The sequence below is a fragment of the Grampus griseus genome (assembly GCF_964374135.1).
Source record: "Grampus griseus genome assembly, chromosome: 15".
Classification (NCBI taxonomy): Eukaryota; Metazoa; Chordata; class Mammalia; order Artiodactyla; family Delphinidae; genus Grampus; species Grampus griseus.
This window is the reverse complement of record NC_139009.1, coordinates 6,842,193-6,867,049: the sequence shown is the minus strand read 5'-3', so window position 1 is coordinate 6,867,049 and position 24,857 is coordinate 6,842,193. Positions and strand designations below refer to the sequence as shown.

The 24,857-nt window shown below is 52.8% G+C and overlaps 1 protein-coding gene across 1 annotated transcript; it reads right to left on the bottom strand.

Moving 5' to 3' along the window:
• Positions 1–277: 277 nt before the first annotated feature.
• Positions 278–10,169, bottom strand: KLF11 (KLF transcription factor 11). Its single transcript, XM_082672644.1, has 4 exons — positions 10,039–10,169; positions 8,175–8,444; positions 5,933–6,893; positions 278–2,901 (listed from the first exon to the last, which is right to left on the bottom strand). The coding sequence occupies exons 1-4, from the start codon at positions 10,078–10,080 to the stop codon at positions 2,621–2,623; spliced, it is 1,554 nt and encodes a 517-aa protein (XP_082528770.1). The 5' UTR covers positions 10,081–10,169; the 3' UTR covers positions 278–2,620.
• Positions 10,170–24,857: the final 14,688 nt, after the last annotated feature.

Below are 24,857 nucleotides of genomic sequence, written 5' to 3'. Positions count from 1 at the left end.
GAGGGAAGAGGCTGCCTCCCATACTCCCCTCTTGACACACGGAGGGCATGAGGATGAGGGTCACGGGTTACCCAGCAGCCATGGTCCTCTACGGCCAAGACCGGTCCTGACGTCAAATTGGCCAACACAGAAGCTGCTCCTTCACAAAGGACCCTCCAAAGAAGCCAAAGGGTGCCCTGAAAGTAGAACAGAACCCAAGAAAACAAAGAGGAGGGTCAGGCACTGGGTACACCGGAGTGCAGTTGAATGACACAGGACACAAGTCCAGTTTGCAAATCAAAAAAGTTTTATATGATCCAAAGAAAAAAGTTACATCACACATATTCATTTAAATAATAAGTCAAAGTCTGTTACATAAAACATAATTCTGAAACATTTAACATTTTATTAACTACTTGAAAGGCTCAAAGTCAAAAAAGATCAAGCAAAACTGCTCAGGCAGTAAAGTGCACTGGGGGACGTGCCGCCCGCGCCCTCCTCCGATGCCCGGGCCGCAGCGGAAGGACTCCACGCTGAACACGCACCGCGGGGTTCTGGTTCTCACGTTGCATTTTTCAGATGAAGCTGTTTCCCAATTTACAATCTTTCAATCACAGAGGGCCAAAAATGTTGTTTACAGAAGGTATTTCAAAGTCTAATCAGGAAATGGAAGTGTAAATCAAAACTTTTTTTTTTTTTAACACATCTATCCTTTAGCAACAACACTGCTCAGAGAATGAAGTTCTAGGTGACAAGCAACCAAATACTCAAAGACGTTGTATTATCTACCAGAACTTTAGCAGGACTAACATCACTTTGTATAATTAAAAATATCCAGATTTAATGCCACTTACAGCATACACAAAGAAATGTTTATGCTGATTTAAGATATAAGTGCAAGAAAGAACTGGGTGGTGGGGAATCACGAACTATAGACATTTAATTCTGGTTCTCTTCCAACTGTAGCATGTCTCATGACCAGTAGGAATACTCAATTACAGAAGTCTCCAAAGACACGGAAGCCTACTAAACACACAGCCGGCGCTTACAGAACTGTATGTCAATTAGCAGTTGATACTTCATGGGTATCAAGTAACATACAATGAATGACCAGGCAAGGGTTATTAGACTAAAAAGACCTGAACACAAAACCTGATATTTATTCAATATTTCACCTTACCGTCATTTTAATAAAGGTAAATGCAAATAAATAAGAGGCAAAGACAAAAATCTAAATACACACGGCACAATAAAAACCATTCCCAGGCTCGAAGGGCAGAGCAGTATCGCTGTGTTCCTTACATGCACTCTCTTGCCTGGATTCCCAACGCTGCCCAACCAAAGCAGTCTCAGCAGCTTCCTGGACACCTGGACACTGGGGCGCAGTCTCTGTAATGCTAGGACCTGTGCTCACAGCTTCAAAGTGATGCCCATGGTCTATTCTCTAGCCAGACTGCAAAATACCCCATTCCAAGTAATTTTCTGTTTGATCAAAACAATTTCTTTCAAACAAAATGAATGAAAGGACAGCTTGGTAGTATTACTGCCGCTTAGTGTAACTTGCATTTCCCGTCGTTCTTAATACTTAATAAATAAAGGAATCAGAACACTGGAGCTGGACCATACGCATGTCCGCTTCACCTTACATAAGCTTTACTTTGGTGGAAAGTTCCTCCAACTACTAAGGACATCTTTTTCTCTAAGTTACTCTACCCACAAAACACTTGGATAAGGCCACAGCAAAAGAAGTCAAACTGACAACTGACAAAGCAGCTGGGTTTGAGTGCTTACATTTTCTTTTTTGGGGGTTTGAGGTACAAACAGGAGACTCTGAATGGTCTGCTCTCAGCAGAGTACAGACACTCAGACCCTACATCAGCTCTCTGCTCACCGGGTATCTACCGAGTATTTTACGTTAATCCCTGGGGTACATTCTTCACAAGTCACACCATGGACACAGGTGACTAAGGTCTACTTAATGAAAATTTTAATTCCTTGGGCTACAGCCTTAAAGAAATAGTTGTCTGGAATTTCCCTTGGAAATGTTATGAAGAAGCTGACTGCGAAGTTTTTTCCCCCCATTTCTTTAAGAGGCCCCTATTCAACCAGTTCTGATTCTAAAAAATTCTTAGATCTAAAAGGCCTGATTACAAAGTTGTAAAGTTTTTTTGTCTGAATAATGTGCCAACTTTACTAAAAGTAGGGTTATTATAAAAACATCGTTAAACATTGAAAAGAAGATTGTAAAATCATCTATATAGAAATTGGTAATTTGAGAACCAACAATATAAATTTTTTTTTATAAAAAACAGTATAAAAATTAGTAACGTGTCTCATTTCTACAAAACAGGAGTAGGAAGGTTGTAAAAAAATCCAGATTTTGTAAAATTTATTGCCGAAATGTTTGTTTGAATGCTGGTGATTTAGATTATCAAATTTTCTTCCATTTTCCTTAAAACAACTTCTGAAACTACAAAAGATATTGAACAGGGTTCCCCACCAAAAAAGACAAGTTAACATACTTTCATCAGAACCAGCTCCCCTAGCCCTCAAGACAATTTCTTTTGGAGAGAAAACCATCACTTCCATTCCTGAAAAAAGGCTTTGAAAAATTCCCATCCACAACTCCCTGGAGGACCTTTCATGCAGAGGCCGGCAGGTGCACCAGCGGGCTCCCAGGGTTCTCTGCTGAGGCAATTCTGTTCAGTTTGCCAACCTCCGCCTGCCAGCCAGGGATCTTCTTGGTGGTCATATGGCGCCGGGCATGCTTTGTCAAGTGGTCGCTGCGCATGAAACGCCGATCACACACCGGGCATACAAACTTCTTCTCCCCAGTGTGAGTTCTGCGGTGGCGAGAGAGTTCATCTGAACGAGCAAATTTTTTATCACAGCCATCCCAGCTACAGGTGAAAGGTTTCTCTCCTGAGAGATAAGAAAACACAAAGTAAAGAAAACATAAATGTGCAGCACCTTATTGGACAGGTTAATTCATGTCGTTTTAAAACTGTATTCGTCAAAACCTAAGCAGCAAGTAATACCCTATCATTCTGGTATCAGGTTATTTGGAAGTCAAGAAATCGTCCAAGATGCATTTCTTCCTGCCACACCTAAGATGTAATATGTCAGGGCCCAAAGACATCAAACTAATCTAATCCTTCTAAAGATATTTTTAAATAAAAATAAATCTTTGACTGTGAACTTGGGGTAGGAGGTAAATTCTTGAAAGGAATGACTCCTTCCCTCTCTGGAAGCTGCACATATAAAAAAATCATCCCTCCTAGCACCTGCAAGACTTCTCAGAATCATTAATTCCATTTTCATATTTGTTATTACACTGACAAAGAGGTTAATTGCAGAACAGGTTAGAATTCTAACAGCTACCTTCTTGTTGTTACAAGCTTCAAGCATCTGTCATTCACTCAAAGTTTCAGAGCCCCCGGCAGGTGTCCTGCCCATACTGTGTCTTCCTGGAGGTACAGAGGTGAGTGGGAAGCCCTTGTCCGCAGAATCCTGGGCCTTTCTAGCCAGCAGGAATGCTCCATCTCCTGCATCCTGAAGCCCTGATCTTGACCAGGTTGTGACCACCATAGACCGCTTGTGCAACCTTGTGAAGGGATTTGATAAATGCTGTTGCGTGCTGTCATGTGACCTACCTTCCCGAAGGTTTACGACTTGTCTAGTTCATCCATCTATGTACAGTTTAACCCCCGGCACAGCACTTTGTATGACAGGTGGTGAATAAATGGTTTTGAATGAATGAGTGTTGGAGAGAGATCAACTAAATATCTGATGTTTTTCAAAGCTGATTTAAAAGGAAAATTCATTATCACAGTGATGCTGTGATGGATTTCAAAGACCCCATGGTGAAAGCATAAGGTTACCTGTTCCCAGGAAACTACCACCAGTGCTGGCAGCATACCAGATGGCCAGATGTTGGACAGAGAACCAACACCCTTTGGCGTGGGATTTACAAAGTGCCCTATGTTTTCAGCATGTCAAAAATGTAGCCTTTGCTCACTCGACCGTATCCTAATTAAACAAATTTTCATGTTGGTACAGTGAAAAACTATCTTATCTAAGGTAAACCTATCCAAGATTTCTATTTCTTACAAAAACTCCAATTTAGTGTTTATGAAATAACACAAGAATTTGATTCTTCAGAACCTTTATGGTTACTTAAATGTAAGTACTTTGGGAAACCTGAAAAGAGCTTGTATGATCACCTTAGTTTCCTACCAAGGGAAGCTGACTGAATAAACAGTAAAACCTCATTCCACTGCGCTTCCCCACATGTGGAATCTGTGTTTGGATGTGATCTGAAGTTCACCTCAGCAGTCTCAGTGAAAAGCAGGGCTTGCCAAGTCAATGAGCCCCTTAGGGGTGCCCATTCACACCGATACAGCCATGACAGCAACCCTGCATCACCAATGACTAGCGCCAGGCTCTTGGGACAGAAACCAAGAGTTTATATCCAGTGAGATCAGACACCTATGTACGTAACTAAAAATACAAAGGGAGAATAAGGTGAAAAACACAACAAACCACCAGGGTCAAATAAAGAAGGAGAGATCAGGGAAGAGTTCTAAGAACTAACTTTGGGATGGCCCTTAAAGGGTTTTCAGTAAGTAGAGACAGGCAGAGGGCAGAGGGTGAAGGGCAGAAATGTGGAACTGGAGAGAGACAGTAAAGGCAGAGAGGCAAGTTCTTCACAGGCCAGGTTTGGGGCCTTAGCCCGGAAGCACACAGCCCCTTCCGCAGTGTGGAGGACAGCAGGGCTCCTTCCGTAAGGCCCGCCTTCCAGATGCGGCTTCATTCTGCAAGCGGGAGCTGCCACGATTGGAGTTCTAATGTGTTAATTAGAAACCACTCTACCAGGAAAGCATTTCAAAGTAAAGTACTATGACAACTCCCTCCAATTCAGCCTTTCCTAAACTGTATTTCACAATTCACTGCTGTCCCCCAGGCCACTAGCCGGCATCTGGGGTTCCACGATCAAGACAGCTTACGAAGCACATCTTTACTGCAGAACCTGCGTCCTGTTAACTGGGCTTATTATATATACATATGTGTGTGAACCTTTGAAAGGTGAGTTTAACAAGCAGACTATTTAACCACAGGACCCTTGAAAACAAAACAAGTGACACTAACTCAAAGAACAAGAGTGTCACAGAACACCTGAGACGTTCTGCCCTAATCAACTACAGCAGAAGTTCTACCTACCAGGCAACCTCACACCTCCGCTAAACATGGTAGCTACCAGCCCCATGTAGCTATATAAACGCAACCTTAATGAAAACGTTAAACTTCGGTTCCTCAGACACACTGTTCACATTTCAAGTCCATGTGGCTAGTGGCTACCCTCCTAATGGACAGAGAACATTTCCATCACTGCCGAAAACTCTACTGGATCTGACAGGACAATGAAGAGATCATTAAGTCATTTTAGTTAGTTTCTTGTGTGAGTCCTTCTGAATTAAAACCACATATTTCCAAAAATAAAAAAACAATATTCCTTTAAAGTTCAAATATTCTAGAATTCAAACTTTCCCATACTTTGGAGAGCTCTTTCCCCATAGTAAGCCTAAGTAAGTCACACTGATGTTTATTGAACGTGAATGGACACTTTCTAAAATGCAAAGAAAGAATGTCTACTGCAATGTGAAGAGAAAGGGGGAATGTGAGCCTCACCCTAAAAGCCTCTCAATCACAGGTTCACAATCACAGAACTATATTACATTTTAGCTACTGGGGTGACCAGATACCATGTTCCAGGAAAACCACTGACAGCTGTACTAACGTTCACCCCAAGACTATGAAGGCTTTTCAGAACCAAAGAAAGATGGCCACCTTCTCCAGCGGTTCTCAGCTTCGCTCCCACTCAAAGGCGGCTGGACGTGTGTTTCCCGATCACGGGATCCGACATTCCCTATGCCCTACCTGCTTCAGTTCTCACCTGTGTGAGTGCGAAGATGAGCCTTGAGGTGGGAACTTTTGAAGTAGGTTTTCTGGCAGCCTGGGAAGTTGCAAACATAGTTCCTCCTTCGGGAAAAGTCTACCTGAGGGGCGCAGTTCTGACTGGATGCAATGAACACTGGAGCAGGGGCAAGGGGCAGTAACTTGGTATTCCCAACAGCCATTCCACTCGACGAACACGTGGCAGGCTGCGGGAGGGCCCCCTGGGGCAGAACCAACATCACAGTTCCCTGAGGCACAGACGGTCCCACGAACACAGGCTGGGGCACTGGAGCAGCGTGGGGTAAGATGGGTTTGACAGTCCCTGCAGACACTTGGGGAGATGGCTTCAAAAAAGCTGATAACATGCCACTTTGTCCAGTCACAGGGATCATTTGGCAAAGGACAGGGGGACTAGGAATGGGGACAGAAATCAGAGGGGTGGCTTTCCTTGGCAAGTCATTTTCATAATTCTTTGGTGAGCAGGTCTGAATTGCAACGGGCCACCCTGCCTGCTGGTCTTTGGTGGGGCTCAGGCCACTGGACTTGTGCAAACAAGGCTGACAGGATGCTGAGTTAGCGCTGAGCACACTGTCTGTGAGGTGTGTGTCCTGCACAGCTTCAACGTGCCCCAAAAACTGCGCTTCTCCTTCCGCGTTGGCCGAAAGTTGGTGTGCTTGAGTCTGGGTGGTAGGAACGTGGGCAGCAGCAGGACTCCCCCCAGTGTGGCAAATGACACTTGTCACCGTGGCCCTGCAGTGAGGGCTGACAGCCGGCTCCAGCAGCTCTGCCTTCAAAGCAGGCAGGGTGCTCTCTGCCCTCCTCCTCAGCACTCCGGCTGCCCCAGTAGAGGCTGGGGCGACAGCCACGACCACAGGTGCTTTGGAATCAGTTACTTGGGAAGGAACAACTGTCCCTGTTGACGGCTCCAGGAGGTCAGGGCTCTGAGGAGGAGTCATGCACTTTAAAAAAAAAAAAGAAAAAAGTACTGTGTGAAAAGGTTGTTTTGGTTAAATTTTAAGGAACTTACTTTGATCATGTTGTCCCCAAGGTCTTTACAAAGAAGTATCTAGAAAAAACTGGTCAAAGTCTGCTCACAATCACACCCAGTGAATATAAAAGCTGCATGAGACACTTTACTTTCTAGCTTTCTCTCCCTTTCCCGACCTCTCTCAAACCCATCCATCTGCTCGGTTATAAGGACGCCAGTGCCATTCCTGGCCTCGCACAGCTACTGAAATGAACAATTTGCATATTAGGGCTGCAAATGAGAAATCAAACTTATATTCAAGATGAAAGCTTTACACAATAATTTTAGATTCTCAAAAATTTTTTAAAAATCTCAGTGGTAATCATTTAACACACACATATCCAATCAATCACACACGTATCCTGTGCCTATTGGATGAGAGGTAAAACCTGTCAGAATGACCCATAAAAGGCCCTGCTCTAACCAGGGGTTCTGCCTATAGTGAGCCTCTGTAACACCTCCCCCACCACTCCCACTTATCTTCAGCCTCTCAGTGGACGATCCCAACGCTGTGACGTGCTCTGGGCAGCCAGGCCCACTACCTGTACAATCCTCTCCACTACCCCCAAGTCCCTTCTCATCCCTCTCTCTCCAAGTCGGTTTTCCACACTCTCCTTCCAGGGCAGGCTTCCAGCCCAGGACAATTAGATTATAATTTTCAGTTTTGTTAGCAACTGACAGCTCTCGACTTCTCCAAGTTGCGAAGCAGTTTTCCCCAGTAACTTCAGAGCTGTAGCAAGTTAAGAAAACCAAAACCAAAACCAGTGCTTGACTACACCCAACTCACCCAAGAAAGAAGCTGGCTGCCACAGGGTGGCAGAGGCCAGGGTCTCAACCCAGCTAACAAAAGCTGTCCAGTGCCAAAGCACAGGCTTTCCCCAGCTGTGGCAGCGGATCCTGACCCTGGCCTGGGGTATCTGGGGAATCTAAGCCTCCACCCTCAGTTCCCCAGGGAAATGAGTACATTTTGCTTTCTCCCATTAATCTGTACGTTTCAGCCTACGGACATTTTCACCCCGTGGCTGCAAGCTATGATCAATCAATGGAAAGCATATTTTCAAGAGATAAAAGAAGTTTCCACCCTTAGGACCCACACAGGGGAGGGTGTGAACTTGCTTGCCAGCATCGGGTGAATCTCCCCAGGAGCTCTTCAGCATGTTTACTGAAGGTACTCCAGCCGTCGCACAAATCGCTCCTCTCCCCCTCCTCTTACCAGAGTTGATAAAGAATGGAAGTCCTTTGGTAACTCGGGTGTGGCTGCGTCCACGTGCACAATGGTGGAAACATCCCCAGAGTCAGAGACAGGTGTGAGGGGTCTTATCTTTAACAAGTCCCCTTTCTGGGATCTCTGACCCCAGGAGCTCATACAAACAAGAGCCTCGACAGCTTCCATGTCGTTCTGCTCCAAGATGCTGCACGTAGACCTCTCGCTGTCGTGCCGCTTCCTCTCCAGGATTGACTCGCATATGTCCATGATGTCAACCTAAAGTCGACACAACACAGTGGCTGAGTCCCTGGAAACACAGGGAGGGGGGGACCGGGACAGCACGGGGACGCGCACACCAGAAGCCTGCCCCGCCCCCGGCAGCACGCGCACGCGCTCTGGCTTCCAGGGAAGGATGCCTGCCGAGCGCCGAGGACCACTCGCTCCGAGCCAGCGTTCTGCAGCGGCGGGTGGGGGGCAGTGGGGGGAGGAGGAGGAATGGACTCGGTCCGCCAGCGGCTTCCACGGAAAATCCTGACCGTTAACAAAGGTTATTAAGCTAGCTTCTCCTTCGGGAAATGATTAATAACACTTCCAGAAGTGTGAGCTGCAGTAGCTAATACCAAACTGTCCCCGGGGGAGGAGGAAAAGACACTGATGGCTGAGGTTGGGTAAGATGAGAGCGCAGCCCTTCTGAGTCGGCGAAGCCACCAGAGCGTCCCCACAGACGCATCTGCGACAACCCCGGAGGCTCCACACCAGTGAGGCCGTCACTCAGCAGAGCCCTGGGCGGGAGAGCCTGCACTGGCTCAGCCCCGGTCCCCACACCCAGGAGCACCGATTCACGCCACAAGGCCAGCGCGGGGAGAGGAAAAAAGTGTAAGATGTGCCACAAGCCCGGGCCCCGAGGACTTCCCAGCGCAGCAGACCGTCTCTTGTCAAGCAAGAGCGGGGCGGGAAGCGACTGAATGATCTCTTCGCAGAGAAATTCTACATCTACTAAGATACACACTTCCACTCAGTTTGCCTAAACATCCAACCTGTCCTGCCCAGGTGTCCCCCAAAGCACACAGGCAACGCCGCCGCCTTTACAAACGCCGCTCTAGCCCCACTTCTGCCCGTAGCCCGGGCCTCGGAACGAACTGCGAAGTCACAGACGTGCAGGCTACCGCCTGCTTGGCCCACAGGCGGGCAGGGACAGGGCGGCGCGGGGCTCCCACACTTCTCTCTCGGCCTCTCAGCGGTCCGCGCGGCTCGACTAGGTCCCAGGTCCAACCAGCGAACTCCTCGCAGCCCTCAGGTCCCGACCGGAGCCCGCCAGGGTTGAGGCGCCGGGGCCCGCCCCCCGCCCCGTGCAGCCTTCCCGCCGGCCTTTTCCCCGCCCCTTGCCCCGCCCCCACGTTCCCACAGCCCTTGCCCCGCCCCCACCTTCCCGCCAGCCGTTGCCCCGCCCCCTCGCCCTTTCCACCGCCCGTGCGCCGCGTTCCCACAGTCCTTGCCCCTTCGCCGGCGCCCCGCCCCCGCCGCCCGCGTGCCGCGTTCCCGCCAGCCGCGCCCCACCCAACGGCCACCTCCTCAGGGCCTGGTGATGTCATGGCTGGAAATAGCCCCGCACCTGAAGCCGGCGGGGCGGGGCCGCTGCGGGAGCGGTAGACAAAGCTGCGCAGAGAGCAGCGCGAGGCACACGCCCACTTCCCGCCCCTCCCGGCGCGGCCTCGTGCGGCCACCGCCCCTCTCGACTCCCGAAGCCGCCCGGGCTCCTAACGGTGCGCGCGCGGTTATGCCCCGCGCGCCTCTGGCCTCCTCCGCGCCCTGGGCCCGCACTGGCAGCGCGTCCCCGCCTCGCCCCTCGCTCCAATGGGAGGCCACTCACCGCGCGTGCGTCGCCCGAGCCCGCGGAGGCCGGCGTGTGCATGGTGCCGGCGGCCCGGAGGCAACAAAGCGGCCGCGCGGCGGGAGTTCAGTACAGCAGCTGCCGCACGTGCACGGCGGGCGGCGGCGACCCGGAGCTCCAGCGGCCGGCGTGCGCCTCCGCCCGCCCGCGCGGCTCTGCCCTGGCGCGGCCCTCGCGGTGCGGGAGGGGCGGGGCGGCTGGGGAGGGAGCGGCCGCAGGGGCGGAGCGCGGAGGCAAACCAAAATACACCACGCCCCGACGGGGCGGGGCCTGGAGGGCGCCAGCCAATGCGCACCTAGCCCGTGCGCCGCCGGCCAATGGGCGCCGCGGGGAGCCGCGTGATCAGAGCCTGGCAGCGGCGTGATCGGGCAGGGCGGGATGCTGCATGTATTTTGGTGGCGGCGAGGGGGCGGAGCTTGAGGCCCTGGAAAGTAGGGGAAAGGTCGCGGCGGCGGCGGCGGCGGCCACGGCGGCGGCGCGGCCGGCGGGGACCACGCAGCTGCGGCCGGGGAACTCCCCGAGCGTGTTGGGACGGCTGGGAGGAGGATTACGCTTAAAGGGGCCACCGCCCGCAGCCTCCCGGAGCGCAGGTCCCCATGAAGTGAATCCGTCCAGAAGAGGCGGCTCACCTGGAGACCTCAACCCAGATTTTGCTTTCTTGTTTTTTAATTGGTATTAATCTACTGTCGCTCTTAGGAGTGCATCCCTGGCCTGGAAGAGTTTTGAAAGCTGGCTAGCTCCAGGTGACATCGCCTGCATCTGCTGCTTACCGCAGCTTCTAGGCCTGTGTCTGCCGCTGACCCCGGTCCCCAGGCAGTTCTGGGCTGCAGTTTCCGCTTAGCTCAGTGGGGGTGGGGGGCAAGACGGGTGCCCACCCGAGAGGCTCCTGGTGAAACCCATTCTTCCCAGGCCAGGTGTAAGCGTCACTCCTTATGGGAAGTCCTCAGGCCTGAATGAGAGCGATGCCTAGGACACCTTTTTTCCCCCCAGTACTTCGGTTGCCTGTTTCTCAGGGTGCGGTTTATCCAGTTCTGCAGCTCCAGGTTCCTGAAGTGCAGGCTGTGTTTATGTGCACCCTCACAACCTGCAGCGAGGCATGAGACAGCCCTTCATCCATCCACGTGGCCCACATTTGCTGGGTTTCGATATGGCTCGGCACAGCGCACGGTGCAGAGGCCACAGTGCAGAAGCCTTGACCCTAAAAGCTAAGAGCAGGTGAAAGTAGAGGATCCCTGCACTGTGGGGATTGGCTCTGAGCAAGAGAAGCTCTGGGCCCAAGGAACAGGCCATCTGAGCACCAGGCCCTCCCCCTTAAACTGATAAGGAAGCAGGTGGGACCCAGGGCTCTGGCCAGCTTGTTCCTCAACAGGCCTGCTCTGTTGGGCAGAGGGAGCATAGGCTGACCTGCAGCTTCTCTCCATTTCATCTTCTTCAGATCCTTCGCAGTACCTTTCATGGCCTGTAACTTCTGTTTCTTCGGTTATTTGTTAATTGTCTCTCCACCAGAAGGAACCCTCCCAAGGTTAGGGACCTTGTTTAATTCACTGTGAACCCCCAGTGCCTGGCTCGCTGCAAGTACGCAGTAACCACTGGTTGAATGAGTGAATGAAGGCCAGCACCACCTGGCCTGCCCACTTGGACATGCTGCAGACCCCTCTACTTCAATGTCCTTGAAACTCAACTTCCATTCTACCCCAATCCGGGTTTCTCGCCTCCAGAAGGGCACCACCAGATACCTCATTCCTTCACCCAGAAATCTGAGAGTCACCTTTGACCCTTCCTTTTCCTGCACTTGCTTCCTTCTGCCAATTACTTTGTGTTCTTCTTCCTAAATCTCTCTCAAACTCTTAACTTCTCTCCATCACCTACTCCTGCTCTGGTCCAAGCCACCATCTTCTCTCACCTGAATTATTCCGCTGCTTCCCAACGGGTCCCCCTACCTCTGGCTTCGTCACCTGTAATCTGTGCCTCATCTCACTGCCACAATGATCTTCTAGAAGTAGAGATGGTACCGAACCCATAATCAAACCCTCAGTTTGGAATCCAAACAGCTATGGGACTGAAACTTACTCCTTAGGTGGGAATCCATGAGTCTGCGTAACCAGGCCCCAGCCAGTGCGTGCTGCATCATTCTGGCCAGTTCCCCAAATCCCTTTCCCTCCTGCCCCCATTGCCTCCGTAGGGAACCCTGTGCCGCCCACATCAGGTCAGATCACTGTCTTCTGCTTTGTACGTGGCGTTCCTTCTGTGTGGAACACCACAACCCTTCTCCACTTCTACTCTGTAAGACTGCAGTGTGACTCCTCAGCAAAGCGCTTCCTGAACCCCGAACAGCAGGACGACTCAGCCAAGTGCTAAGTGCAGGGTTTTGGCGTCACACCCGGATGCAAATCCCAGCTCTGCCAATGTGGCCAGGCCATGTGGCCGGCTATGTCTCTGCAGAATAGGAGGTGGCATCGACTCTCCAGGAGTCTGGAGCACAAGCTTCTCTCACCTCCAGCTCAGTTTCTGCTCCCTGGACAGCAAGAATACCTGGAAACTTGGGCAGCAGGCTGGCTCGGGGCTCTTCAAGCGTAAGGCCCTACCCTTCCTGCATCGGTCCATGTGACAGAGAGACAGGTCTTCGCTTATGCTTGTCCCTTCTCTCTTCTTCCCCACCTCTACCCAGATACGGCTTCTCCATGAAGCCTTTCTCCCCCGCACCCCCCCCCCGCCTCTCTCTCTCTCTCCCTCTCTCTCTCTCTCTCGCTCTCGCTCTCGCTCTGTCTCTCTCTCTCTCTCACACACACACACACACACACACACACACACACACACACACACACACACACACACACACACACACACACACACACACACACACACACACACACACACACACACCAGTCTGTGGTTGCTGCCAAACCCCAGATGCTGGTCCTGCCTATAGTCAGTGGATATTGACATGTTTATAAACTGAAGACAGTTACAAGTCGTTGACACAGAGCCATCACCGAGGCCCTCATTGGCACCAGGCCCCACAGACCCTCAGGCAGAGCGCGGTCCAGCAGGCAGACTGGGCCTCGACACAGATAACTCCTGGATAAAGTAGAGCATGATGCCCCCAGCTAGACGGCCACCACTTTCTCGTGGGTCCTCCCAGAGAGTCTGTGTATACGGAAAAAATACTTTTACACAGAAGGCAGCGTTCTGTGCACCTTCTGCATCTTGCTTGCTGATTTCACAACATGTCTTGGAGCCTGTTGCAAATCAGTACAAAAAGGTCACCCTCGTGATTTATCACGGTTAAATGCTATTCTGTTATATGGACGTGTTGTACTTTATTTAACCACTCCTGCTTAAATCACTGGGGTATTTAGACTATTTCCAGTTTGCCAGGACATCATGTCCATTCATTGTTTGCCCACATGCAAAAATAACTACAAGATTACTTCCTAGAATTGGAATTGCTGGAAATGCTCTTGCATTTCTTTTCCTTTTCCCTTTTTTTTCCCTTTTGATAAATTTTATCGAAGTATAGCATAGATATAGGGAAGTGCAAAAACTTAGGTGTACAACTCGGTGAATTTTCACAAGGCAAGCACACTTGTGTCACCAGCATGGAGATCAAGAAACAGAGTATTAGCAGAATCCTAGAAGCCCCCTCCCTGACCCCATCCAGGATAATCCCTATCATGGCTTCTAACACGATAGGATGTTTTTGCATGTATTGAAACTTGTACAAAGAGTATCATATGGTTTGTTCTCTGTTGGGTCTGCCATGGAGTTACATGTAGTTGAAGATCATTTATTCTTGTTGATATAAAATACAGCACAGTGTCCATCTAGTCTCCTGTCGATGGACATCAGGACTTTCCAGTCTGGGGCTATTATGAGTAAAGCTGCTACGAAAATTCTGATACGTGGGTATGTGCATTTTTAATTGAGGAAAATTGTCAAATTGCCCTCCAAACATGCTTTTGTGTCCATTTACCCCGTGAACAGTGAACTGCAAAGCCAGTCCCCTCTCCCTTCACTAATACTGAACCATCTGGAATTTTTGACCTCTACCAAGCTCAGTGGAAAAAATGAGAACTCATAACAGTAGATTGCATTTCTTTGGTGGGGTTTCCTTGAGAGTTTTTCATGTATTTGAAAGCCATCGTGATTTCGGTTTCTGTGAACTTTGAAGGAATTTTAAATGACAGTACAGGAACTTGAGCGTGTTTGTACACTGAAGTGAAGGGCTCAGAGGAGGAAAACGAGTGACGCAAGAGGGAGAGGGAAGGGAAGGAGGTTGGGGAGTGGTGTCAGGGGAGGGCTGGGAGAGCACTTAACAGGGAGGCTGGCCCTGGGCAGGAGGAAGGACCTGCTTCATCAGAGAACAGGGGAAGGAAGAGAAGGTGGCTGGGGAGTCAGGAAGATTCTGGGATGCAGAGGAGAGACGGCCAGGGTGATGACCTGTGATCTACCTTCTTGGTGACGTTAGGAGCCATCTGCTGGGGAGGGGGCCCTAGTGAGATGAGAAAGGTTTGGAACAGACTCAGCGGGAAACGTGTTAAGGACTTGGCCAGGGAGAGCGACAGCAGTTGCCCACTGCACTGAGGACCCAGTTAGGATGCTGGAGTGACCCTGGACAGAGTAATGGGTTGGTGTCCGAGCTCCTGGTATTAAAGTGCTGGATCACCTGGGCAGGTCTCTTTGTCATCTTTGAGCCTGTTTCCTGACCTGCAAAATAATCAGTCTTGAATTGTGATCAAGTTAGCTTTCAAGGTTTTGTTATGAATGAGAAAAATAAGGGCAAAGAATACATTTCTTCCTATAGTTAAGCCCAGTTTGCAGACCCTCACTTACTCAGAGATCGTATCCTCCTATTTTTTCTTGTTACAGTGTCACGTCTTTTAGGAAGCGATGGTGATAGCAGATGGTACATCATACTCTAAGTTGTGAGAACAAAACACTGGCAACCCTATGGCAGCACCTCAAACTTGTCCTGATATTTTATGGTCAGTGAAATGCCCAAATCTGGGAATCTCTGTACTAGATGTTTTTGGAGGTCCGTTCCATCTTGGATAACCGTGGTTCCACAAGGGTCGTTCCCTTTCCACGTTGAACTTGGAGGAGCTGATTTCAAGGCCTAGTCAGAAACAGATGGTTGGCGTGACTCCACTTCACTCTGCCTGGGCCTGGCAGCTGCCGAGAGGCAGGGACCCACAGCGGGCAGGCAGGCTCTTTCCTCTGACCCTCAGCATCCCCTCTCCAGGTGGCACGCTGGCCAGCCCGGGTTTTGCCAGCTCTTGAGTGTTTCAGCCTTTGGCCAGAGCCCAGCTGTGGAGCTAAGAGGAACAAAGCGAGTCTAGAGGCTGCCTTCCCTGCCCCGACTGCTGCCAGGGTGGGTGGGAGGGCCAGGGAGAGCTGGCTTGGGAGGGGAGAGCTGGCTGCTGGCAAGGCCTGGGTCCGGCCCATCCTTCCTGCCTTTCTCTTTCGCTGGGCTGAGCTCACTGTCTGGAAGCCACACAAGGACCGGAACATGGTGTAAACTGACTAGCTGCTTGACCAGCAGGCTGGTTGACTAAGCGACCTAATCAATGATTGATTAGTGGATGGATTAATGAATCACCGACCCACCAACCCCCCTGTTGGATGACTGATCCACCAACCTGACAGCAGGCATCCGTCACTCCTAACACCCTCAGTTTCTTCATCTGTAAAATGGGGTAGTAACTGAGGACTAGAGAGATGAAGCAGCCCTGGCTGGCACAGGTGGAGCCAGGCTCCATCTCTCAGACCCACGTCCAGTGCATCTTTCTCCCAACCATCTCCTCCTGGAAAACAGGCACTAAGAGCACGTGTGAGTCCTGTGAGTGGACCTGGGTGGTGGCGGGGGCCTTGGCAGCTCCCACGAGACACAAAGGGGAAGGTCAGCTCCTCCCTCTACACACAGACACACAGACACACAGACACACACACACACACACACACACACACCCCTTCATGGTGGCTGCGGCTGCCTCGTGGCTGCTGTGCTCTGCCTTCTCTCTGTGTGTCCCCAGGCCAGGGCACGACCTCTCTGTGTATTGCATCTTCAGACCTTCTAAGAGGGAGAACCGGGCTGTGTGTATGTCAGGTCCCCAGGCCCGGGTAGAGGGGCCTCCAACTTGCAACATTTGCCAAAGGAAAGCTTGGGATGCGGATGTGGGCGTAGTGGGCCCCTGGAGGCTTCTCGGAGGGGATGGGTGCTCAGTGGGGCCTTGAGAGCCTGGGCAGGACAGCCTGTGGTGCTGTGGGGAAGGAGAGCCCTGCTGTGTGCTTGGTGCTAGGGGACCATGGAGGGACCAGACCAGCCCCTCCCCTTTGGTCCCACCATTCGGCAGGAGAGACTGACCTACAAACGAGGGAATGTACTGTCCACAGCGGCCACACTGGAGGCGCAGGTGCGGAGGGAGCAGAGGGGACCTGACTCCCTCTGCCTGCGGAGCTGGCGGGAGGGCCGTCTGGGACCATTTCTGCAGGAGATGTCATTGGAGCTGGTGTTAAGGGACAAGTGGGAGGTAGCCGTCCAGGGAGCGGAGGTGACATTTCAGTGTTGACGACACACCTCATTCACCTGTGCCTAGGCAGCGGGTGCCCGATAGGTGGAAATAAGCCTGGGGAGAGACCTGGGAGGAGAGCAGCCAGTCCAGCGGTTCTCACACTTGAGCAGTATTAGAACCCCCTGCAGGCTGCGTCAAAACAGACTGCTAGGTCCAGCCCGGCGCGTCTGACACAGCAGGTCTCCAAGGGGGTCAGAGAGTTTTCATTTCTAACACGTTCCCAGATGGCGTTGCTGCCACCGGTCCAGGGAGCAAGCTGCGAGAAGTACTCATCTAGTCCGTCCGTCCTCTTTTTTGTGGGAAGAGAAACAGACCCAGAGGAGGGGAACGACTCATCCAAATCACTCTCAAACGACCAGAACCCACGCCTCCGGGCTCAGTGCCCTCCACCACATTGTGAGGCCCCCTGGAGGACACCCCAGGGCCACTGTCCTGAGAACAGCCCCAGAAGCAAGCCCTCAGAGGCCAGTGCGGTGTTGGGCAACAGCACCAAGTACCTGCTGGCCTAGGCGGGCAGCCTTCCAAGTGTCCGCGTGGCCGCCCAGGCTGTCCGCCTGGCCAATGGCCTGTACCTGGAGGTGCTGCCAGCCCGGCTTCCCCAGTGACCCAGTGCGGTGCTGGCACCAGCCCAGGCGGGCAGCAGGGCCAGCGGGCGGCAGCTCGAGGTGCTGGCAGAGTGGCCGGTGGAGAAGCGTCTCACAGGGGGACTTGCACGGGCCCTGCAGGGCCTGAGCTGGGACCTGCCGGGACGCCAGCTCCTCACGCCTGGCCTCTGGGGAGCGCCAGGCCGAGCCTTGGTTGGGCTGCATTGCCCCGGTGGTCCCAAGCTGGCCTGACTCAGCATAGGAATGGATTTTAAACCCTCGAAGGAGGTACCAGCTCCCAGCTCAGAGCTGAGCACAGCGGAACCAGGGGGCATAGCCCCGCTTCCCTCGGGTGGGCTGGTCCTGCTGCCCGCTGCTTCCCGGGTACCAGGGGCTCCTGGGTGGTGGCCCTTGCTCCCCGGCTCCCTTTCTGCCCTGAAGCCCCTCGTCTTCCCCATGAAGCCCCCGTCTCAGGTGCAGTCAGTGCCCCTCCCTCCTCGGTGTCCCCGTGCGGCATCTCTACAGTGACATTTGTTATATTTACCATTTGTTTATTTACCCTTTTGTCTCTACCCTCAACTGGGAGCTCTGACCTCAGAGCAGGCCCGTGTTGATTGGGCCAAGAAATGAGTGAACTGCTTAGCCAGGATGAGTTTAGAAAATGCCTCATGCCCTGATTTGTCCGGAGCCCCTGCCTGGACACCCTTCTGGCTCCGTGTCACTCATGGATCCCCGCTGGGTCCCTCGGGTCACTCGCTAGGCTGCCACCCCATCGTGGGCTCTGAGAGAGGTAGTTTGCTCGGGCTCACGATTTGGGAGCCATCTTCACTGCCCTTCTCTCTCCCTCCTAACGGGCAGGGACGCTGAGTGGTGGGAACCTCCTTGCCAGGAGCGACGCCTCTGCTGGTGCTGCCACCCCGGGGGCCTCGCGGAGACTTGGGGCAGTAAGCCAGCAGGACCTGGCCCCTGTGCTTAGCTCCCCCAAGCAGGTGTGGACAACAGCAGCTCTGGCTTTTGCTCTTTCTGTTGCAAGGCAAGCAAGTTGATGGTGAAGCCCGGCACTCTGCCAGCCACCAGGGAGAGATAGGTGTGACACAGTTCCTGGCCTCACGGACTCTGCTCACTACCTGTGTGACCTTAGGCAGGCTGCTTAGCCTCTCTGAGCCCCAGTTTCCTCTTCTGTAAAATGGGGATGGTAATAACATCTACTTACGGGAATGTTGTGGGGATTAAATGAGATGATGCTCACACAAACACTGAGAGGTGCCTGCCGCATAACTACTCGTAAATGATGACTAGGAAAGCTGTCCAGTGATAGGGAGGCTCACAAGGAAAGCAGTGATAACGGTATAGTTTGGTAAGTGCAACAAGAGCGGAAAGCACAGCAGGCTGTGGAAATATGGGGGGTGGGGAGCTGTCTTAGCCACTCAGCTCAACTGGAAGGAGGAGACCTAATGAAGATCTTAAAGCGGAGATCATTAAAATGCATTGTAAGTAAGCAAATGGCAGAGAAGAGACAATTCTCCCCCAAGAAGAATCCCAAATGACATGCAGAGATAACCCCCTCCAGGGACTGGAGCCTAAATCTTCTCCCCCAGAGTAGGAACTGGATGTAGTGACTCACTTCTAACACATACAGTATGGAAAGGGCAATAGAAACTTCACAGTGGAGAGAGCGGGCAGACATGATCAGGTGACGGGGGCTAACCTCACTGTGATAAGTCGTATTGACATTACAGGACCCCGAGGTGAGGCGAGGAGGCCACTTCCCGTCTGTGTCATTCTTTCCTTGATTCCACAACCCCAGTCTAACCATGAGCATCCTCAGACAAACTCTGATTGAAAGATGCTCTACAAAATGCTTCACAGGACCCTTCAAAATGGGTCAAGGAGAGACGGGGGACCATCACAGATCGGAGGAGACTAGGGGGACACGAGGACTAAATGCACCGCGAAATCCAGGATGAGATCCGGAAGTAATGAAAGGGCATTTGTGGGCAAACCGGTGAAATCTGAATAAAGTCTGCGGTTTAGTCTGTCGTGTTGTCCCGATGTTGATTTCTTCATTCTGACAAATGAACCACGGTTATGTAAGACGCTAACCTTAGCGGAAGCTGGGTGGAGGGCGTACCGGAACTCTCTGTACTATCTGCAGGTTTTCAGTAAATCTAAAATTATTACAGAGTAAGAAAAATTTTTAAAAATAATTCACTGTAAGAGATGAATCAGAGCAGGTTTTCCAGATAGCACAGGTGTGTGTGCACCTGTGCACGTGTAGATAAGGGAGCAGTACATACCTGGCCAAGCGGGCCAGAGGGGAAAGCATGGAGTTTTGGGGAACTGTGAGTGTGGCTGGATCCGAGAGGGAGGGAGTCCTGGGAGGCTGGAGGAAGGCGGGGGCCGCTGCGGGGGGCCTCTGTCAACCACCCTGAGGAACCTGGGTTTCCAGGAAAGGGGATGCACCACGCAGAGCTGACACCCCAATTCTTAGCGAGACCGACGCCTGTTTTGCCCAACAGCAATCTCCATCCACAGTACTGTCCGTGGCTGTTCCCAGACCCTCAGCGCTCCCGAGCCCCCCTGTTCCTTATGACTCAGCTAGAATAGCTTCAAGTGCTCACGTGCAGCCCTCATCCAGCTGGAAATCTGCCTCCTTTCCAGTATCACCAGGGATCCCCCGAGGGCTCCATCTCTCCCAGGCACCTCTGGCTCTCAGACCTGTTTGTACCAATTTCTCCTCTTCTTCTCATCTCTTGGTCACGGACTCCCCTTGGACAAGCCCCTGTCCATCACGGCCAAGTGTGTGGACGCCTTGAGCGAAGGTCACGCTGAAGGAGGGGGGATAAACAATGACAACATGAAACGGAACATCCCTGTTACAAAAGCCCAAGTCCTCTGTCCTCCAGGGATTGTTCTCCACGTGCCGTGCCCCCCTCTTCTCTTGTCCCCGGCTCCCTCAACCCCACTCCGTTAACTCCGTCCCACCCCCAACCCAGAGTGGTCAGGCCTTGGGGACTCTCTCTCCACAACCAGTGACCCACGCGTAGGTGGCTCTCCTCCAAGAACAGCTCTGCAGCCAGCTCTGGGACTGGCCGTGTTTTCTCCCTCTGCACCGATAGTGAATGGGAATATGTGTTAGGATTGTGATAAATGCAGGGATGCCCTGAAAGGGACGAGCTCCCCAACCTGAGATGTGCCCAAGCCAGAAAGGGCAGAAATCCATCAGGGCTGTGGAGTGATTCCTGCCGAGGGTACGCTGGCTGCTGGGGCCCCAGGGCCAGTCCTGAGATTCTGGGGGCTTGGGCAGCTCCTCCCAGGACCCCACAGTATCACAGGCCTCCAGACTGTGTGACCGCACCTGGCAGCCCATTCTCATATAGAGCGTTAGCCTTCTCACCAGGAAGTCCCTCCTCAGCCCTTGCCTGAGTTGGCCGTGCTATCTGTCATTAGCTAGGTACTACAAGTCCCGGGGATGCAGTTTTAGCTTGATACCCCCATTCCGGCATATATACCAACCCGATAAATGCAGAGCCTGCCAGGGAATCATTCTGAAGCTCATGGCCCCTCATCAGGCGTCTACCAAGATGGCAGCCCCACAGGCTGGCCGAGGGTCCGGGAGAAAGACTCAAATTCCTCGTCTTTGGCAAATGCCCTCCGTCTTCTCTCGCCCGTATTCATCAGCAGCATTGCTTCCCAATCCTCTCTGGTGCTGGGAAGCCGCTTTGACTGGCTCAGGCAGGGGTTGACCCCCAGGGAAGGGAGCCTCAGCAGGAAGTCCTCACTCATCACACCAGCCGCCCTCCAGCGCCTTCCTCGCACTCCCACTTCCGGACTGCGTGCAGCACGCCGGCCTGCTCTTTGCCTTCCGGGCTCCTTTAACGGGGCTTCCTGGGGCCTCGGGCCCTGCAGGCGACTGGACGCCCCGGCACTTGGGCTCAGGAGGAGGCTTGAGGAGCCGTGGTAGCTGCCAGGTGACGAGGCACCTCACCTTCTGCGGGAAGACGGCTTCCCAGGGGCAGGTCCCCCAGCCTGGGCAGCGATTACGGACCCAGGAAGGCTTGACTCTCTCCCAGTGGGAACCTCTGACCTCTGATTTGTCTGATCTCAAGGCCTGACCCCAGATCTCGGGCCACCTGAGTTAAGAGCCGGCACACATGAGCCGTCATGATGCTCCCTTACACACATATTTACAGAGCACTTTTCCCTCCATTTTCTCCTGTGGTCACCCGGGCGGCGACCATTACCTTCCTAGGTCAGTTTCTTCAACTCTAAAATGGGTGCAATCATACCTCCTTAGCGGGGTTGTGTTAAGAATTGGAGGTGAGGGGCTTCCCCGGTGGCGCAGTGGTTGAGAGTTCGCCTGCCGAGGCAGGGGACACCGGTTCGCGCCCCGGTCCTGGAGGATCCCACGTGCCGTGGAGCTGCTGGGCCCGTGGGCTATGGCTCCTGAGCCTGCGTATCGGGAGCCTGTGCTCCGCGGTGGGAGGGGCCCCAGCAGTGAGAGGCCCGCGTACAGCAAAAAAAAAAAGAAAAGAATTGCAGGTGATATTCCACAAAACATGGCCCTTATAGGCAGTCAAATTATCCCCATCCCGAGCAGGTAATTTTTTTGGCTTGGTTGGACCCAGCCTTGCCTTCATGTCAGAACCAGCTTGTGAGTTTGGGGGTGGGAGAGCTTCTTATTCTATGACTGAGGGAGAAGGGGGCAGCTGGGAACCTCACACTGGGACGGCACCCATCACCCCGGATGTGGGACCCCCAGGAACCTTGGCAGGGACAGGGGCTAGAGTCCCACAGGGCTGGGGGAAGCACCTCCGGAACGCTGGTGTAGGAAACAAAGCCACTGAGTTTGCACCGCCTGGCTGGTGGGCCGGCCTCAGCTGGGGTGGTCCCAGGGCACGCTCAGAGGGCACCCCATCCTGCAGCCAGGCCCTCGAGCATTTTCGGACACACACACTTTGCTGCTCAGCCTTTTCAGAGCGGGGCTTGGAGACCCTTCAGTCTCCCCACCTTCTGGCTTCCTGGTTCACAGAGCTCTGGGCGGCGAAAGAAGGGAGGGACGAGGGTGTCACAGGCCCAGCACATGCTTCGGGGTGGAGGCACGTGGGAAGGAGTGCTGGAAGCTCCTGGTCCCACAGGGCCCACTGAGGGCTTTGTCTGGTACCCCGAGAGCAGGAAATGCCCCACCCTGGGGAAGATCTCTCCCCAGCCTGTGGGTGGGCCTGGCCTGCTTCCCCTGCAAAGGGACACACCCAGGCTGTTGGCCGCCACTGGGGAGGGGTGGCAGTGGTCATGGTGAGGCAGGCTCCTTTTGGCCTCAGCCTCAGTTTCCCCTTCTTGGGTATGAGAGGACCTTGCTGGTATGGTGGTAACGGACCGGCAGAAGCACAGATCAAAGAGCCCAACCAGGCTCTCTGGGTTCCAGCAAACGTCAGCTGGGCTGCAGATGCCATGGCAGTTCAGATCAGGGATTGGGGTTGGGGCGCATTTGTTCCCAAGCCTGCCCCATTCATGTGTAGCTCCCACTCCTCATTTAGAGGGCACAAAAGGGTTAAATGACCGTCATCCCCATCCAGAAAGTGGACGTGTTATTCACTAATTCATTTCAGCAGACCCTTCCTGATGGCCAGCCCTGAGCTGCTCCCAGGTTCCAGAGACAGTGAGCCTTTCCTGCCCTCCGAGAGTCCACAGTCTGGCGCACGATGGGGATTGGGGGGACACATAGGTGACCAGGCACTGGGGTCTGGGCCAGAGGAACTGCTCGGGGAAGGGGGAGCCCAGGGTAGATACGCACTTCATCCTAGGGTCAGAACCCTGCCTCATGGCCATATTTGAGCTGAGCTTCAAGGAGGAAAGAAAAAAGGAAGAGTAAAGGAGTGTGTGTGTGTGTGTGTGTGTGTGTGTGTGTGTGTGTGGATCATGAAAGCCTGGAACATGAGGGGCTGGGGGGAACTGGTCTCCGGTTCCCACACACAGACAGGTGGCAGTTGGGAACTCATTTGAAAGACCAGATTATCAAGGGCCTTGCAGGCTATGCTAAAGGGTTTGCATTTTATACTGAGAGCGGAGAGCAGCCATTGATAGGACTTACAGGAACAGGCAATCCCATTTGCATTTTAGGACCATGCCTCTCACTGTGGTGTGGAGAGCAGACTGACAGGTGCAAGGCTGGGAGCTGGGGGTCCCATCTGTGGCCACTGCAGTCGTTCCCTGCTGCAGAGAAAAAATGCGGGTGTTTTATTTTCTATGCTGAGTGACAAATTACCACAAACTTGGAGGCTTAAAACAACACACATTTTTTTTTTTTTTGCTGTACGCGGGCCTCTCACTGTTGTGGCCTCTCCTGTTGCGGAGCACAGGCTCCGGATGCGCAGGCTCAGCGGCCATGGCTCACGGGGCCCAGCCGCTCTGCGGCATGTGGGATCTTCCCGGACCGGGGCGCAAACCCGTGTCCACTGCATCGGCAGGCGGACTCTCAACCACTGCGCCACCAGGGAAGCGCAACACACATTTTTTTAAAATCTCAGTTTCCATGAGATAATAAAAGAGGAGTCTGGACACAGCTTAGCTGGGGCTTCTGCTCTTCGGGGTCTCGTTAATCTGCAGTCAAGGCGGCATCTGGGCTGTGTTCTCATGTGGAGGCTCAACTGGGGCAGAACCTGCTTCTATGGTCTCTCAGGTTGTTGGCAGAATTCCTTCCCTTGCGGCTCCATGACTGAGGGCCAGACTTCCTACTGGCTGTCAGCTTAGGTCCTGGAGGACACACTTAGGTGCTGGAGGCCGTGCTTAGGTCCTGGAGGCCATGCTCAGGTCCTGGAGGCCGCCTACATTTCCCTGCCATAGGCAGCACAGCATGGCAGCCCTTTCTTCCACGCCGGCAGGAGAGACACTCTCTCTGGTCAGCCAAGACAGAGTTTTCTATGGGGGCTGGGGTGGGAATGTAGCCATCAGAGTGACCTCATCTTTGGCGTATCCCATTGGCTAGAAGCAAGCCATGGGTCCTACCCATGCTCAAGGAGAGGGGCTTAAACAGGGCATGAGGCCAGTGTGAGAGATCATGCGGGCCATCTTCGAACTCTGCTGCCTCAGGGGCCTCCTTCTGTTTACTTGTATTCACACCCTTCAGTACCTATGGAAACCTAAAAAGAAGATTTTATATACAAACCCACGCACCTAGCTGGCCCTCTTGGCTGGTCAGGGGCCTGGAGCTCTCCTCCCTCCCCACAAATATCCTGGGGAGTTTAGAGGCTGCAAAGCAGTTGCACAAAGCTCTTTCTCTCACATGTCTGCTCCTCTCCAGGAATTTACCTGAGGGCTGAAAGGCCTCGTCAGAAAAATGTGACCAAGATCTGACCAGCCCCTCTCCCACCAAGTGGCAACAACAGCCAATCATAATTCTGCATTCCTCAGGACACAGTGATTGGTTAAAGGGTAGGATGTGGCATAAGCCAGACCAATAAGGCTTCTTCTGGGACTTGGGCTGGGGCTGGTAGGAATCACCGTTCCTTCCTCTCCAGGGTGGCTATGAGCATGTGCTGGGGCCATAGAACTACCCCTGTGCAGGGAGTCTGTCAGCAGCAGGGGAGATGGGCCAAAACAGACGGAGAAGCAGAGATGACCTAATTAGTGCCCTGATGACTCA

What these genes read in the sequence shown, in the direction of transcription:
- KLF11 (XM_082672644.1), bottom strand. Translation starts at nt 10,080, where the DNA reads ATGCACACGCCGGCCTCCGCGGGCTCGGGCGACGCACGCGCG. An exon ending in GCTCGGGCGACGCACGCGCG is followed by an intron (nt 8,445 to 10,038) that starts GTGAGTGGCCTC and finishes TGTCGACTTTAG; the next exon opens with GTTGACATCATGGACATATG. An exon ending in TCCATTCTTTATCAACTCTG is followed by an intron (nt 6,894 to 8,174) that starts GTAAGAGGAGGG and finishes TTTTTTTTAAAG; the next exon opens with TGCATGACTCCTCCTCAGAG.